Source organism: Zonotrichia leucophrys, chromosome 20 (genome assembly GCF_028769735.1).
Source record: "Zonotrichia leucophrys gambelii isolate GWCS_2022_RI chromosome 20, RI_Zleu_2.0, whole genome shotgun sequence".
NCBI lineage: Eukaryota > Metazoa > Chordata > Aves > Passeriformes > Passerellidae > Zonotrichia > Zonotrichia leucophrys.
Genome location: NC_088189.1, coordinates 7,428,175 through 7,445,547, shown reverse-complemented (window position 1 = coordinate 7,445,547; position 17,373 = coordinate 7,428,175). Strand labels below are relative to the sequence as shown.

At 56.6% G+C, this 17,373-nt stretch overlaps 1 protein-coding gene across 3 annotated transcripts in view; it reads left to right on the top strand.

Annotated features, from left to right (window-relative positions):
* The window catches only part of NOL4L (nucleolar protein 4 like), a 63,878-nt gene extending 46,932 nt beyond the window's left edge, over positions 1-16,946 (top strand). For all 3 annotated transcript variants that reach the window (XM_064729700.1, XM_064729702.1, XM_064729701.1), the window contains 6 exons: positions 7,283-7,554; positions 7,947-8,132; positions 8,224-8,415; positions 8,503-8,625; positions 8,886-9,087; positions 11,867-16,946. In XM_064729700.1, the coding sequence (XP_064585770.1) occupies positions 7,283-7,554; positions 7,947-8,132; positions 8,224-8,415; positions 8,503-8,625; positions 8,886-9,087; positions 11,867-12,066 (1,175 nt within the window). In that variant the 3' untranslated portion in view covers positions 12,067-16,946. The remainder of the gene's footprint in view (positions 1-7,282; positions 7,555-7,946; positions 8,133-8,223; positions 8,416-8,502; positions 8,626-8,885; positions 9,088-11,866) is intronic.
* Positions 16,947-17,373: the final 427 nt, after the last annotated feature.

Below are 17,373 nucleotides of genomic sequence, written 5' to 3'. Positions count from 1 at the left end.
AGTGGCTAATCCAGACCTTGGAGAAAGGACTTTCTTAACCTACTTAACTGTGCAGGCACACGCTTCTTGGGGGCATCCCTTGAGGCAGCTGGCTGGGGAGGCTTCTGAGTGTTGGGGACATTCCTCAGGAGTGCTGCAAGGAGGGACCTCAAGGACATGTGGGCAATCATTATTTCCAGATTCTGTCCCAGGGGCTGGCAAGGCTTGTCACTCCCCAGGACACCTTGCCCTGGGATGTCAAGGATGGCAGAGATGTGCCCAGCACAGCAGTCTCTCTGCTGGTATGGCACATGTCCCACAGCTCTGGGTGACACTGCTGGCACTTGATGAGATGCCCACGATGTGCTGCACATCACCAGCTCCCCTGAAGCACCAGTCTTGTAGAGCTTTCTGGGGAGGTGCAGCCTTTTTCCAAGTGCTGACCAAAAGCCAGGCTCCATCCCCAAGTGATGTCCAACTGCCCAGCTGCACTTCTGACAGCTGGCACCCAACTGTGGGGCAGTGGTGCCCACCTCACTGTGCCCTCACAGGGTCACTGCTGCAGCACTGGGTGTCACACAGCTCCCAGCCAGCCTAGCCCTGCTCCAGGTGAATACAAACACCCTTTGTAAGCCACAGGGGAAGCCCAGCAGACCATGAGCAGGTGTCTGATGGTTGGCTAGTGCAGGAGATGACCTGTGGGCCTCAAGACACTTGCTTAGCCCAAGCTGCAAAATCCTTACTCTTTCCAGGGCTTCTTGTGCCAGGGTTGAATTTTGGCCCTCTGAAGCCTTAGCTCTAAACAAGACTAGCACCAGCAGCCAGGCCTTACTACTGGCTAAGCTGGACACAGCCTTATCTCATTTTCATTAGGGATATATTTCCTCTTTCTCCAGGGTGTCCCCATGCCGTGCTGGCTCCACAGGAGTCAACAAAGGTGTACCTGCCTCGCCTGAGCGATCTGGGCTCTGTCACCAGTCTGGCCTTCATTCCCTCACCACTGCATTCCCTTCACGTCTTCCAGGGGCACATCTGATCCCCCTGGGCAAAGGCCCTGGCCTGTGATAAACACCCTCCTTTTGGTGTCCTTTCAAAGTTGTTCTTGTCCTTGCCTGCTGCCAGGCTGGGGAGTGCAGCAGGGATGCTGTGAGGCTGTGGTGGCTTTCCCAGCCTGGCACACTGAGCTCAGTTCCAGCTCTGTCATGGCTGCGGCAGGCACTGCCCAGTCAGTCCTGCTGGTGCACGGAGCAGGGTTTTGGGGGTCTGTTCCTTAATGTGGAGCAGAGAAGATAACCAGGATATGGACAGCCAGCACCACCTGTGCCCCTCCCTTCCTCCCCAAATTGAGTACCCCCAACCAGAGGGGTGAGTGGGGACAGTGGGGTGAGCCCCACAGTGCTAAAGGACAGTCCCTAAAGGATTGGGGTGCACAGCAGGGTCTCTCTTCTAGTGGTAGGTCTGTGTTGGAGGCACCAGTTTGGCATGAATGCAGCCCAAACCCACCAAACTCGTTTGTTTGGCGTGGGGAGAGGCAGTGCCCAGGCAGCATGGGGCCACAGCATGTCCCCTCCCTGCAGCAGGATCCGGGTGGCTGCCAGCAGCGGTGGCACAAGGAGAGGCTTGGTCTGTGCCACCTCCTTCCTCAGTGTGAGCAAGGGCCAGCTCCTTGCTCAAGCATTCCTTGAGCTGCAAGGTGGCTGGAGGAGCAGCAGTGGGAGGGAAGGAGCAGTGTTTGGGAGGAGAAGGGAAGGCCGAGGGACAGAGAGCGTTTGTGACAAGGCTGCTCTGTGCGGTGGGAGCTGACGAGCTTTGGTGCTTGGGAAAACGTCCAGCACGGGGCTGGCGCGGTGAGGTCCCGGTGCCGGAGGGAGCTGCTCCCTCAGGCCGGGCAGTGGAGCCGGGGGGAGACGGCACCGGGGGGCACCTTTCATGGCAGGGGACAGGGAGGCGGCTGCACAGCGCTGCCTTGTCCGGCCCAGCTCTCCCTGCAGACAGGCATTGTGTCCAGCCCTGCCAGATGTCTGGCTCGTCAAGGGCTCTGGTCGAGGCAGGGACCCAGGGAGGGAGCGTGGAGGGTGGACACTTTGTCTGGGACATAACGAGGTTTGCCTTAGCGAAGGAAGACAGGAAATAGAGCGTCTTAACTGGAACCTGGCCAGCCCCAGTGCACTGCGGCCCTCAGCCACGTTGCTTTTTTTCTTTCTTATGCATCTTGGAGGCAAACACTGGGCAGGACCTGGAGAAAATGGGCTCCGTGCTCTGACTGTGTGAGCAGTGCAGGGCCAGGGCCTCTCCTGCCACTCACCACCCAGTGCTGGGTGCAGGATCCCTGCAGTGGTGCTCCCTTGCCCCTACTGAGTGTGGCTCTAACACCCAGCACTGCCCCCCCCACAGGGCCCCCATTCCCACTCGGTCTCTAATTTGTATTAAGTATCCCTTCCTCACAGGCTTTCCTCCTCCCCTTCTTCTCCCTTCTTGTCTCTTTTGTGAGTGAATAATTTATGGCACTTTTCATCTTCCTGGCTGTTGTTCCAGGCGGGCGGCGGTGGGATGCTCTATGCCCTCCTGACGGCCACTCCCAGGCAGGGTGTGCAGCTCCATCCTTTTCCGGTGCCACGGCAGGCTGGAAATGGGACAGACCCACCCACGAGCCACAGGAAGACTCAGGTGTGGCAGAACCACTGCCATCACCATAGCAGGCAGGGCAATGGCTGGTGGATCCATGACAGCCCATGGGGCACCAAGGGTCACTGGTGGGACCTGGCATGGCTGTGACACCCACAACCGCCCAGGCAGGTGGGCAGCAGCCAAGGGAGGGCTGCCCCAAGGCTGGCCAGGGGTCCCATGGCAGCGGGATGTGGGCAGAGCCGGGTGGACCCCGGCCCAGTGCATGGTGCGGGGCTGCGGCGAGGTTTCCGTGGGCCGCTGGCTCTTACATAAGCTCATTGTTTCCTGAGTCAAAAGAGGTTTTGTCTCCGCTCTGGAGATGTGACAGGAGGAGGAACAATTTGCCCCATTCATCTTTAACTCTGCTCTGGAGAGTGGTGCGGTGGCCTGCGCCGGCAGAGACGTTAAACCCAACCACTTCCCCGCCATAAAATCTCCCGGGGAGCAGGTGTTGGAAATCGCCCCTTCCCCTCCTGATCTCCTCAAATCCAGCGCCACAGAAATCAAGGATAATCCAGCAGCCTCTTCAAAATGAAAACGCTGAGCCCTGATTAATTCATTTAATAAGTGACTGATCCCCTCCTCCCCCAGCACCGCGGCCCAAGAAGCCATTTTGCTTCTTGCTCTCCTGGGCTGACGCCGGGGAGATGCCGGGGCTGCAGCAGAGGCACCAGGCTGCTCCCCCACAGCCACCTCTCCAGCCTCACCACGTGTCTTGTCGTGCTCTCTGCAGAGGGGCCAAAGAGGGCGGCACTCCATGGACCTCAGGGCCAGCTGCCTCTGTTGGGCTCTCCAGCCTCACCTCTCCTGCACGGTGCCAGGGGCTGCTCCACCTCCGTGCAGCCCAAGGAGCCCCAGCTCGAGGGGATTAAGCAGGAGAACGAAATAGTCCCGTTTTCCAACCGAAAGATCAAACCGGTTAGAAGTGACATTGTTTTTGCAGTTCCATCTGCTTCAATTAGGGCACGGGGGTGGAGCAGGGGGGCTCCCAATTATCCTCATTAGAGGGGCTCCTCGTGCAGCCAAGCTCCAGCCGTGAGCAGGGAGCTCACCAGGCTCGTGCTGGTTGATAATGAATATATTCATGGCTGCGCAGCCTGGCCTTGCTCGCCTGCTGCTGCTGGAGCCCTGCTCCTGACATGTGCTTTGGGCACTGCTGGGAGATGAGGAAAACCTCTTCAAGCTCAGGAGCTTGGTGGGTTTTGCTGAAATGGAGTGTGGTCAACATAGCCCCACCACTGCTCAGAGTCCTGACACAGCTGCCAAAGCAAGGCAGGAGCCTAAATCTGGTCCCAGCACCCAGGGTGGGAATGCTCCTGCTCCCTCTCCCCCAGGTCCCGCTCCCCAGCTCCACTCAGGAATGGCTGTGGGCTGGAGATAACCCAGTGAAGCTGCCCAAGAGAGCAGCTTCATCCCCATCCGTGGCCCATCCACCCCAACAAGGAGACTGCAGCTCCCTCCTGAGCTCATCTGCATTTTCAAGCTGGCTGAGGCCATTCTCACTTGGACCCAAGGACTCACCAATTTGAATTTGTGGCCATTTCTCTGCTCACAATACTGAGATTAACCCACCACTTTGTGTGTGGAGCTTCTGGGAGAGCATAACATGTAAAAATACAGAAATAAGAAAATATCTGTAGCTCATGGGTTTAAAAACCTCGTTATTTGCATACATCCATCCTTGTATAAACTAAATTGTTCTTTTAGTAGGTGCTGGCTACTGATACTAGATTCCTATTTCATTTCCTTATCCCACCTGGCAGGTTCCTAGAGACATCTTCCTCTTTGTTTGCAATATCTTTTGCCTGTAGCAAACCCAGGGTTTGTAAATGCAGCAGCATCGGGTGGAAACCTGACATGCAGCTGCTGCTGTGTGTGTTTTGTGTGACACAAAAGAAAACCTGAGACGTGGAGGAATCAGGGCGGTCCAGGTGTCACCCCCAGGATCCTGTCTGGTGTCAGCAGGCAGTGCAGGACTGTCCCTGCCTGCAGGAACGGGGGGCCAGACTTGGGGGCTGTGAGGAGGCTGGAGGTGGATGGGCAAAGGGCAGAGTGGGATGCCCAGGGGTAGTGGGGGTAGTTAAGGCAGACTGGGCATGTCTGGCTCATAGCATGCTGAGGATGCTTTCATCCCTGCAGGGGTGCCCACAAGAGGGTGAGGATGCCCAGGACAGGTTTGGGGATGCTCAGGGCACCTGCACATTCTTTTCCCAGGTGACCAGAGAGGCAAACGCCTCTCTTGGTGCCCTTGCCTGGCAGGGATTTTGTGCCATGGTGGGCCCCCAGCCCTGTTGGTGCAGGCAGCCATGCCAGGGGAGCTGAGGGAGGAGGTCCCCACCATCATCCTGGCCACGGCGCCGATTGGCCCAGCGCTGTTGCTGTGGCTGTGCCCAGGCCGATGGCGGGGCCTGGCCTACAGCTCGTGCCTCCATGCTTGGGAATAATTCTCCTTAATCCTTCCGAGAGGCATCGCTGGATGAGACTGGAGCCTCCCTCTGGGAGCCCCATCTCCCCTGGCGCAGAGAGCAGTGCTGGGGGAGGGACAGCCGCCATCCTGGGCAGGGAGGCCTCTGTGCCCCCGGCCACCTGCCCGCTCCTGCTGGGGCCACAGCCAAGCCAGCATTGCTCCTGCACCCGTGCCAAGGGACACCAAAACCCTGGGGAGTCAGCACCAGACCAGTGCCCTGGGCCAGGAGGGGTGTGGGGGCAGGAGGTGGCAGTGCCCCCAACATCCTGCCCCTCCAGATGCTGCAGGACCCTGTGGATGTGGTCTGAGATGCAGCCCCACCATTGCAAACACTGGGACAGGAGACTGGAGCTGGTTTTGGAGAGCTGGCTTGGAGGGTGGCTCTGGATAAGTGCTGCCTGCTGAGCCCCTCTGGAGCCCCGCACTCCCTGGCACAGAGAGCTGGCACCAAGGGCTTTTGTCAGGGCCCAGCCCCGTGGTGGGGAGGGTGACGCCCGCCACCGGCCCGGAGCACTCGGCACACAAACACCACCCCGGGATTAGGTCAGCTCTGGTCATCGCTCAGACGAATAAGTGGATCAGCACAAGGGAAAGGAGGGGGAGGGAGCTCTGCTGAACGGGGAGCTCCAGTAGGGCTCTTTTAATTTAGGGGCTCCTGGGGCCAGGAGCCGCCTTGGCGCAGGCGCGAGGCCGGGCAGGGAGCGCTGCTGGGGTGACTGGGGACACGCAGCAGCAGCCTAGGCCGGCCCCACGGTCGGCTGGGATGCCCCAGTGTCCTCAAGTGTGTTTATTTTAAGGGATACAAAGTCCTGGGCCACCGCAGGGTCACCTCAGCACTCGCCCAGCCTGGCAGGAAAGTTTCCCGCAGGTGCTGGCAGGGGGAGGAGGAGGAGCAGGGTGGATGGCAGCAGCTGGGCACCATCCTGCCACCCTGCTCCCACACACCTTTGGACCTGGTGCCCATGTGCCAGGAGCCATCGGCCGGGGCTGCGGCCGCCCCAGAGCCCCGGCCCATTGTCCCAGGGTGGCCGGGCCGGGTGTGGGGACTGGGGACGGCCATCTGCTCCTCGCTGCCGACAGCTTCTTTGTTCACCGCCCGGCGCACGCTGGCGCAGGAAGCGGCTCCCACGTGCTTCGCCCTTTCCCTCTCGCAGAGGCACCTAATGAAATAAAGGATTTACTGCAGCGAGGGGGAGGGAAGGGAACAGGCTGAGCAGTTTGAAATGTCGTGCCTGGCCCCAGGGCTGGGCTCCCTGGCCAGGTGCAGGCAGGGTGGGTGCAGGCAGTGCTGGGCTCTCTGCCACTGCTGGGCTGTTCTTGGGGAGCTGCTGCGGTGGGAGCAGGCACAGGCAGGGGGATGGTGTCGGGGCCTGGGGTGTGAACGCAGCCAAGATCTGTGCACTGGGTGTGTGTGGCACTGCCATTGCCAGGGCCCTGACCTGTTTGTGTGGTGGGGAAAAGGCCTTGCATGTGCTGTGGGGATGGCTCTAGGGCATGTAGAAACTGGGAACAGGAGTGTAGGGTGTAGGTCACTTGGGCTTTGAATGAGACAGGAAGGACATCATGCAGCCCCTGTCCCCTCCCTGCAGCAGCATGCCAAGGAGGAGCCTTGCTGGGTGGTGCCAGCTGTGAACAGAGCTCCTAATGCTGCTTCCAGGCACCATGGACTCAGGGTTTTCCCACCCAAGTGAGCCTGTCCTTGCGTGTCATCCCCATGGCCCAGCGCTCTGCAGAACTGCATGTTCCTTAACCACCAGTGCTGGAACTTGTCACTTCCCATTGCACCCAGCCCCAAACTGGGCCAGGAGGATGGCAGGGGACCTGGCAGGGAGAGGCAATGCCCCTTTCTCCTCCCTGCAATGCAAACAGAAACTGAAAAGGACCAAATTCCAAAGTTCTTATTCAAGCCTAGGCACCATGGCCGAGGGCGGAGGCGTTGGGACTGTCACCTGCAGAGGGATGGGTGGCTCGGGCATGGGGCACGGCAGCACCTGGTGTGCTTTGAGGGATAAGGGAGTGACAATGACCTTCCAGGAATGGACACCAGCACCTGCTGCATCCCAGGGCCCAAAGTGCAGCAGTGCCAGCCTGGCTCCCAGTGGCAACTCAGCCACCAAGTGAGCCCAGGACGTAGGGTGCCAAGGAGGTGACACACATTGTTCCTTGCAGATGACTCCTCGTCAGAGAGCTGCAGCGGGAATGGCTCCTCCACCCTGAACCCCTCCACCTCCAGCAGCACGCAGGGCGACAGCGCCTTCCCCGAAATGAACGGCAATGGCACCGCAGCCCCCATGGACTTCACTGCCTCTGCTGAGGACCAGCCCATCAACCTCTGTGACAAGCTCACCCCTGCCCACATCACCCCCTCCTACCAGTCTGACAGCTGCAGTGCCGACGGGCTGCGCAGCAGGGTCAAGTACGGGGTGAAGACCACAGCAGAGGTACGGCCTGGGATGCTCTGGGAGAGACAGGGACAGCCCCACAGCCCAGCTGCCCCAGGGCTGGGCACTGCAGTGGGCTCCCCTCACCCCTGACCAGCTGTGCCACAGCCACCGTGTGACAAAGAGCCCATTCATGCTGGGTCAGGCAATGTTTGCCACAGGATCAGGCAGAGCCATGGCCCCACCAGCCAGAGCTGTAATGGAGCCACCAAGTTATCACAGGCTTGCTGAGGCCATCATGCTCCCCCCTACCCAAAGCAGGCAGAGGTGGCACACCTGGCCATGGGCTCATCTCCCTGGGTTGCAGGGGAGGGGTCAGACATGGCGAGACAGGGAGAAAGAGCAGGTGCATGAGGTGAGAGCTGCTGGTGGTAACCCCTGTCTCCTCTCAGTCCCCGCCGTACAGCTCTGGCAGCTATGACTCCATCAAGACAGAGGTGAGCGGCTGCCCCGAGGACCTGACTGTCGGCAGGGCCCCCACAGCTGATGAAGATGACGATGACCATGACGACCATGAAGACAATGATAAGATCAATGACTCAGAGGGGATGGACCCTGAGAGGCTAAAGGCCTTCAATGTAAGGAGAGCTCCACAGGGAGGGTGAGCCCGCCTGCCTTCCGTCTCAGGGTTCCCACCATTCCCACCATTCGTCTCTTCTCTATTTGCAGATGTTTGTGCGCCTTTTTGTGGACGAGAACCTGGACAGGATGGTTCCCATCTCCAAGCAGCCCAAGGAGAAGATCCAGGCCATCATCGAGTCCTGCAGCCGGCAGTTCCCCGAGTTCCAGGAGCGGGCGCGCAAGCGCATCCGCACCTACCTCAAGTCCTGCCGCCGCATGAAGAAGAACGGGATGGAGATGGTGAGTGGCCACCCCAGTGCCCTGCCCTCAGTCCCAGTGCCCAGGGCAACACATCCCTGAGCAGCCCCTCTGCTTGTGTCCCTGCAGACCAGGCCCACGCCGCCCCACCTGACCTCAGCCATGGCAGAGAACATCCTGGCTGCCGCCTGCGAGAGCGAAACGCGGAAAGCAGCCAAGAGGATGCGGCTGGAGATCTACCAGACCTCGCAGGTACAGTGCTGGCAGCTGGGGGTGGGCGGGGAGCAGAGCTGGCAGTGTCCTATGGAGGGGTCAGAAGTCCTTCTGAAAGTCTGAGGGGCTGCAGAGCAGAGGCCTGTGGTGTGTCCTGAGGCCAGTGGGGATGGGAATGCTGGTTTGGATTGGGCACACAGCAGCTGCAGGACACCAGGCATTCCTGCACTGTCCATCCTGCTGGCCACAGAGGACAGCCAGGCTCCTCGCTGGAGCAGGTCTCTGTTTCCCCTGTGCAGGATGAACCAATCGCCCTAGACAAGCAGCACTCCAGAGACTCCACAGCCATCACCCACTCCTCCTACTCACTGCCAGCTTCATCTTACTCCCAAGACCCAGTCTACATCAATGGAAGCCTGAACTACAGCTACCGTGGCTACGGGTCCCTGGGGGGCAGCCTTCAGCCCCCCGCATCCCTCCAGACGGGCAACCACAGTAATGGTGAGTGGCCGTGCCAGGGGCACGGGGGGCCCACCCTGGCATCACCCCAGTGCACCAGGGGCTCCTGGCATCCCCACTGTGGGGTTGAGCTGGTTGCTGGAGGAGAGGCAAGGGCTGCTCCCAGACAGCTCCCAGTCCTGGCAGCACCTCTCCCACCACTGCACAGAGCTGCTGCAAAATCCCCTCTTGTCCCTTCTGTCTGGTGGCTCTGCTCACATCATCAGCAGGTGGTTAATTGTTGAACTTGGAAGGACGGTTTGGGTCGCACTGGTGGAGGGAAGGAGTGTCACTTAAAAAAAAAAGGAGAATTCATACCAGATTCTCTGTTAATTATTAACAGGGGCGGGTGCCTATCGCTGCCCTGATCTCATGCTGGTATGAGCAGTTCTGCTCTTGGGGATGGGGACAGGGTGGGGGGCACAGCCACAGCTCAGGAGGGCTCTAAGGGGCTGGGACTGCCTGGGGGCAGCTGAGAAAACAGGGCTGATGCTGCAGGGCAGGAAGGTGGAAGGGGAGTGTAGGCAGAGCTTGAGATTAGGAACAAGTGAACAGAGCAGAGTGGGCTGGAGCGGGGCACACAGGAAGGCTCTGAGGTACCTGGTGACTCGCCCACACCTGGAGCAAGAGGTGTGGGATGAGGCCAAGTGCTCCCTCTGGCTCTGTCCTGCAGCAGTGCTGGCAGGAGAGGCTGGATTCCTTGCCAGTCCTTGCCCAGTCCTCCTGCAATCCCTGGGTTGCCATTGCCTGTCCTGGTGCACTCTGGGCTCCAGCCCCAGCCCACCCCGACGGGAGCCAGGATTTGGAAGGATGTGATTTCCGGAGGCCTGAGAGATGCCTGTCTGGGATTAACTCTTATCATCCCTTCCTAATGCTTCTTAACCCTGAATAAAGATCCTGTCCCGCCTCCAGCTGCTGAGACCTAATCCTCACAGCAATGGTTCCTCCCCAGAGCAGCACAGCCGCCCAGTCCCCACTGCCAGGCACCCTCCTTGGGCTCCTCCATGTGAGACAGTGAACGTGCAGGAAGGTCCCTGAGCAGCCCCAGGAGGAGCAAACAGCCCCTGGGTGCAGCACCCAGCAGCACCTCTCCTTCTTTCTTTCTAGGAGATTTTTAAACCTCTAATTTGCAGTTGTGTTTTTCCCAAGCTCTTGCCCAGTCCTTGAGAGGGAAGAGCGCTCTGCAAGGAGCTGCATCTTCTCCTCCCTCTGAGCAGAGGCCCCGCAGGGCTTTGCTGCCCAGAAGTGTCTTCACCCTCCATCCCCCACCTCAGGCAATTCTTGCTGAAGCCCACATCCCTGCTCCCAGCTCCTTCCCCCTTGGTGAGCTGGGAAACAAGCTCAGGCTCAGTTTACTGCTGCCTTTTCTGCCCAGTGAAATTGCTTTCGCATGAGAGCCTCCTCCTTCTCCTCCTCCTCCTCCTTCTCCTCCTCCTCCCCCACTTTGAAGCTCTGGCTCTCTTGGCATGGAACACTTCTGCTGGTGCTGCTCCTCCCGCAGCTCCAGCATTGCTTTCCTTGAATGCTTTCCATTCTGCCTGGGGCAATGAGCTTCCCTCCCTGCCACCATCACCAGTGCCACCCCCCTGCACTCGGGGCAGCTGAATTCTCCCATCCTGGTTTGCAAACAGCCACAACACACAGTCCTTGCTCCGTGTCCCTGGCGTCCCATGGCTGTCAGGCCACCCAGCAGGGGCTCAGCCATCCCAAAACCTTTCTCCAGCGTCACCAACTGCACCATCAGCCTGGAGCACTTCAGCTCACAGCCCAGGGATCAGATCAGTGTCTCTTTCCCTTCAGGCTGCAGCCTCAGCAGCCTCCTCTCCCTGACTATCACATCTCTAGTACATCTCTTGGCACTTCTCATTTCCAGTTGATTTTGGGTCTTTTGCTCTTTGTTTTCCTTCTCTTACTTAGTCCAACATGAAGCTAAGTCCACTTTTTCCCCTGCCTTTCTTTCTGGGGTTACTCATCAAGATAAACCAGGGAAGCACAACCCATGTGGGATATTACTGCCCATATGCAGAGGGAAAACCAGAACCTTGAAGGTGATTTTGATGGTGCAGGTGCCAACATGAGCTGGCTTACCTCCCAGCAGACCCTCTCTTCACAGAACTGTGAGCCAGGCTGCAGGACGGGATTTTTGTCATATTGGCTCGGAGGCCTCTTTATAGAATTGCAGAATTGTTTGGTTTGGAAGAAGCCTTGAAGTTGACTTCACTCCAACCCCCTGCCACAGGCAGGGACACTTTCCACTAGAGCAGATTGCTCCAAGCCCTGTCCAACCTGGCCTTGAGCATTTCCAAGGATGGGGCAGCCACAGTTTATCTGGGCAACCTGTGCCAGAAACTCACCAATCTCACAGAGAATTTCTTCCCAGTATCCCATCTAAACCTTCCCTCTGTGAGGTTGAAACCATTGCCCCTTGTTCTGTCATTCCATGCCCTTGTCTAAAGTCCCTCTCCAGCTCTGTTGGAGCCCCTTTAGGTACTGAAAGGAGCTCTGAGGTCTCTGCAGAGGCTGAACAACCCCAATTCCCTCAGCCTGTCCCTCCAGCAGAGATGCTCCAACCTTTGCAGCATCTCTGTGGGCTCCTCTGGACGTGTGTTCCTGTTGCAGAGGCAGTGAGTGGCTGCTCTGGTGTCTGAGAGGTAACAGGAGCTCCTCACATTATCCAGGCGCTGTGGGAACCTTCCAAGTGCTGCAGAGGTCTGGAATCACAGCAGGATGAGCATGGGGAATGTTGCTGTGCCTGAGCCTCCCTCTCCCTTCTCCTTGGCAGGTCCGACGGATCTCAGCATGAAAAGCGGGGCCTCCAGCACAGCCCCGTCCAACAGCACCAGCCGGGGCATGCAGGCGGCGCAGCTCAGCCCCACGGAGATCAGCGCCGTGCGGCAGCTCATCGCCGGCTACCGGGAGTCGGCGGCGTTCCTGCTCCGCTCTGCAGACGAACTGGAAAACCTCATTTTACAGCAGAACTGACTCCCCGTGCCCGCATCGCTCCTCGGTCGACGAGACAATTTGTACCTGCTAGAGAGAGGCTCCCGGCGGTGTCCTGCTCAGGACCAGCATCGTCCTCCCGCCACGCGGTGGGCACACGTAGTTTTAGAAGGTGGGATCCTAAAGACCTGTTTTCTTTTACACTCCAAGCACCTGGGACTTCAGGCACAAGGACACTTTTTGGAACCGTACCAACAGCTGTGCCTCCGGCTGACCAGAAGCCAACCCTGCAGCTTGGAAGGATGTGGGACTTTGAAGGGCAGAAGGGAGCCTGGGGAGGTTTGGGGCTGCAGATGTATTTAGAATAACCTTTGTGGACCCAAATGTTAGATTCCCATCCCTGGATAATTTCCAAGTCTTAGGTGAGCTGAATCACATATTTATTGAGAAATGGACCCTCCTCTCCCCTTAGTAATTTATTTTTCTGAAAATGGATTCTTTTGAGTTTGTACAGATTGCCAGTTTTTTGTCTGTCTGATCAGAAGGAATTTATTCCTGTGAAATAACACATTCCATATCACTACACTACTAATTTCCAGGCAGCTCTGCCTGTTTCTCTGGTGAACCCTTGTCCCACAGGGAACAAGTTTGCCATCCAGCCCTTGACATCGAGGCTGCTCAGCCTCCAGTGAGCGTAGGTGGGAGCTGAACAGCAGCGCAAGCGTCCTGCTTAGGCCTTTGTTCTAAGAGGTCCCGTAGCAGCAGTGGGGTCTGAACCTCCCGCAGAGACTCGGCAAGCTCAGCAGACCTCCGGCTGGAAGGACATCTCACACTCATTAAAGTCATTGCAGATACGAGAAGGAAGGAAGAAAGGAAGGAGATACCTGAGAAACACTGTCTTGCGGTCACCATCCGTACTCTACCTCACACTCCATTGTGGGCTTCTTCCAGGACTGGCAGCGCCGGTCCTGGGAGTCAGCGGGTGCTGCAGACATGGGGATCGTGCCGAGGAGGCTGGAACCTCCGGCTGGGTCCTGCTGCGCCCGGCCGTGCTCCGCTCGGTCTGCAGCCAGCCCCGGGGGCGCGGGGGCCGAACCGCCCGGTGCCGCGGGGTGTGAGGCTGGGCAGCCCCAGGGCTCAGCCTCGAGCTCGGCTGGAGTGGTGACCGCCCGCGTCTGGGCAGCATTGAGCAGCAGAACTGACAAAGTCCTCTCCGGGACCCAGGATCCTTCCCCCTCCCTGCTCACAGTCCTGGAACAAGCCCACAGTTCCCAAAGTGTGGAAGAACCGTAGTCCAATGACCATTCTGCCCTGTTTCCACCCCCCCACGACGATGCACTTCGTTTTGCTCAGTGCAATACCTACTGCCAGTGCTGCTAACCCAGGGACCTCGCTCCGGCCAGGGGTGCTGAGCCCGGCCCAGCCTTGCAACGTGCTCTGGAGCTGTGCAGAGACCAGCGAGGGTCCCGCTGCTCCCTGTCCCCCGCAGCCCCCCAACCTGGCTGAAGTCCACACCATGAGATAGAAATCTGATAAGTGTAAAGCTGTTTTGTAGGTAGGAACTTTCTTGGTTTGGAGCCAGTTTTTATCTCATTTTTTGGCCACTCAGAGCCAGCGGCCGGGGGCTGCAGCTCCAGGGGCCAACGCTGGTGGCACAGGCTTGAGCAGCCGCTGGTCCGGCCAGGAGTGGGCCCGGGCAGTTCCCCTGTACCCTCTGTACCCCATGATGCTCCACACACTGGAAGAAAAACAAAACCTTACCCTGCTTTTAGTCTCAGAACAGAAAAAGCTTCTGGCTCCTGAGGCCAGGTGTGCCTGGCCCCACAGCAGAAGGGATCAACCATTGCATTGACTGTTTTCCCCAAACCTTAAACTTTCCGTAGCATTTGGAGAAAAGGGACCCAGCCCCTCGCAGCTGAGGGGTCAGTGCAGAGACGAGGTGATGGTGGCTCTTAGACCTGACCCGATGCTGGAACCTGGAGCATCGTGGCCACCCCCATCCCCTCCTGCCGAGCGTGGGGAGGGGGCCCCGGGCACGCCAGCCCCCAGCCAGGGCTCAGACTCAACGCTTTCCCCAGCACTTCAGAAGCCTGCTTGGTTTGTCCACTGCATCCTCCCATACTTGGAATTTATGTAAATATTTATTTTTGTGTGAATACCATGAAGTAACAAACCTTTGACAAAATCTGTAACTGCAGCCATTTGTGAAAGTCTTACCGTTCAGGCAGGAGAGGCAGAGACAATCGCTGTCCCGGGATTCTCCCTCTCCGTGGTCCCCCAGCCACGCCGGTGCCTCCCTCCTCGGCAGAGGCAGAGGAACCTTTAGCCATAAGTTTGCCATCAGTTTGTACTGAAACAGAGGTAACCCGGGGGCACATGGACAGACCACCAACAGCCACAGTTGGGTTAAGTTTTATTTATCCAAGTCATTCCTGATCACCTCTGAACCTGTCTCGGCACATGTGGAAGTTCAGGAGCTCTCACTCGTGGTCAACCTGCTGTAGAGGACACTGAGGCTGCGTCGTGAGGAGGGTGCCCAACACCACCCTGTCCCAGCACCTGATTCATACCTGCAGCTGAATGGTACAGACTCAGATTCCCAAAGCCCTGGTGACAGCCACATCTGGGACAAGTTTTAAAACAAACGGGATTGACTCCGAATTTCTGTCAGGGATCTTTTTATTTTTCTTTCCCCTTCTTTTTTTTTCTCTTCTTTTTTTTTTTTTTTAATTTTTTTTTTGGTGAGCCACAGCGTTCTGGTTCCTTTGGCATGAGCTCCACAGACATCTCCATGCTCTGCAGCTGCTCCGTGCTCCACCGTGGCTCTCCCTGTGCTCCAGGACTGTTCACAGCCACATTCCTGCGCTCTCACTGGGCAGGACGGGGTCAGGAATTGCTAGTCCAGGTTCTCAACAAGAAGGAACAAGCAGGAGCAGAATACACCGGCTTTCCAGATATCTGAGAGGTGGAAGGAGAATGCTGGGTTAGCAAATGGTCTGGATGGTCTTGGGTTTGGTTAAGAAAAGCTGATCACTGGTCGAAAAAAAGAGATTTTTTTTTTTTTTAAATTTTATTTTATTTCAACACACCCACCCTGCCCTGGATGTGCGGTTCCCATGACGCTGTTTCTCCATGGGAGAGCATTCCCGGGGTTGTGAGCAGATGTAACTTGTACCTCCCCGATCCCAAGGGCCACTTCCCTGCCGGAGCGGCCGTCAGATTTAGTACCAGTTCATGAAAAAAAAAAAAATGCTGCTTTGAACTCAGAGGGTTAATATACTTTTGATTTGTAATTTTTTGTAAAACTTTTTACAAGGTAGCATAGTATTTCACCAGACACCAACTACAATCCGTCCATGGTCTGATTTTTATATAATTTAGTGGTGCTTTAGAAACTTTTGTTTGGTTGTTTCGGAGCTGCACAGCTCAGTTCTTCGCCTGTATCTACCTAAGACCAATGTGAACCTTTGTATTTTTGCTCCTAATTTTGGACTCAGTGAAAGTGTACTGTTTACATGTACAGAACTCCCGACCCCATGTGTTCTGCCAGACCTGCTGTTGAAGAGGAAGCTGCCCCTCACCCAGTTCGTCTGCTTAACCCAGCCACAGCCTCACCCACCCACGCCACGCGCCCGCCCCAGGGACACCCCACCAAACCCACACGCCCTTTAAGCAATTTTGGGTTTTGCACAAGCTGCTGTATTTTAATTTCCCCCCAGTAGTTTTACGGATTGGCTGCAATTCCAATCGGAAGCTGATCCGGGGCTCTGAAGCACCAGATCTGGGCAGTGCTGCTGCCTCCCCATCCTCCTCCTCAGCACACAGTGCTGCCCGTAGGGTCCAGCTGATGTAGGGGAGCAGGGGGAAACACTCCTGAGCAGAATTGGGAATACTTTAGGGAAGGGGTGAGCTCGCCCAAGCCACTGCTGGCTTGGGGTGGAGGTGGGAGCGCGGTCCCACGGGAGGCTCCCAGCGAGGCAGAAGAGGCTCTTTGGGAAGCTGCTGCTTCCCCGAGGGCTCAGACAGAAAGCGTATGGCACTTAATCCAGCTTCTAAGGTGACACTTTATTGCTTAATCAATTGATTCCTTTGGAAATGATATTTTTGCAGATAGGCACCTATGCAACTTCATGTGGCTCTTAAGCAGATGAGCACTTCCTCCTCAACGAGCTTGATAAGAGTTATTTGTGTTATATACTGTGGATTTTTCCAGTAAATGTGGCTTAATATTTTAATTCTTAGAATGTGTGTCTATTATATATGTGATGCAACTTAATTCTGTTCTGTTTGTGGAATGATTAGCACAGGCCAACTCCCTGTCCCCTCACTTAACAAAGACCAATGAGCTGTTAATCGAGCTGTTATCTCCATGGTATTACTTGCTAAATGCACTGATTTCATAAGTATGTGGAATCCTTTTTTTTTTTTTTTCTTTTGAATCTGTATATCATATATAAGACTGAATCTACTTAATAAACACTGTATAACAAAAAGGGCTTTCTCCTCCACTGTCCTGGGTGCTGCTGGCCCCAGCGCTGCCCCTCGCCCCAGGCCCTGTGCGAGAGGTTGGTGCCATCAGTCACCAGAGCGGGATCTAAATTTAGGTGTTAAAAGGAAGAGAAAAAAACCAAACCAAACCATTTCTCATTCCTGTTGACATAAGCTGTGCTTTCCATTCCGTAACAGACAGCGTGGGTACCAGAGAGAGCAGTGGCAGCACTCGCAAAGGGGGCAAGGCACCAGTTTTATGCTTAACTTATATTTTGACAAAATTAATTTTGTGAAGTGTCTGGTTTTGTGAGAAAAAAAAGAAAAAAAGAAAAAAAAAGTTTTCATTGAAGTTTGTGCAAAGTTCTCCCTCATGGAAAATACTGATTTTTCGTTATCAGCTTTATTCACTAAGTATAATAAACCTTTGCATCCATAAATGTTCCTCTTCAAGCGCTGTATAGATACCATCTCCTGGTTTGACCATCAGGAGACCCAGAGGGTCCAAGGGGTTTGCAGCTTCCATGGAAATGCAGCTGCCCAGGGGTGTGGGGATGCTGGCTGGGCAGAGGGGTGGGCTGCCCCTTCCTGGGATTTGCTATGGAGCGAGGCCAGGAGGACCCACCTGGTGTTTGTGCTTGTAAAGGATCACCTGGGACAGCGCATCCCAAACGGAGCACCCACAGAGTGCATTAATGTCTGACAGCACGGCACCAGAGGCCCTGTGTCCCTCACACCGTCGGGTCTGTGACTGAGCCTCTGGCTGAGCTCTGCTTCCAGCTTGCCAAGGGAGCAGGGCAGAGGGCTGGGCACAGGGACAGGCAGTGCCAGCTGCAAACCAGTTGGCATCACCTGCTGAGG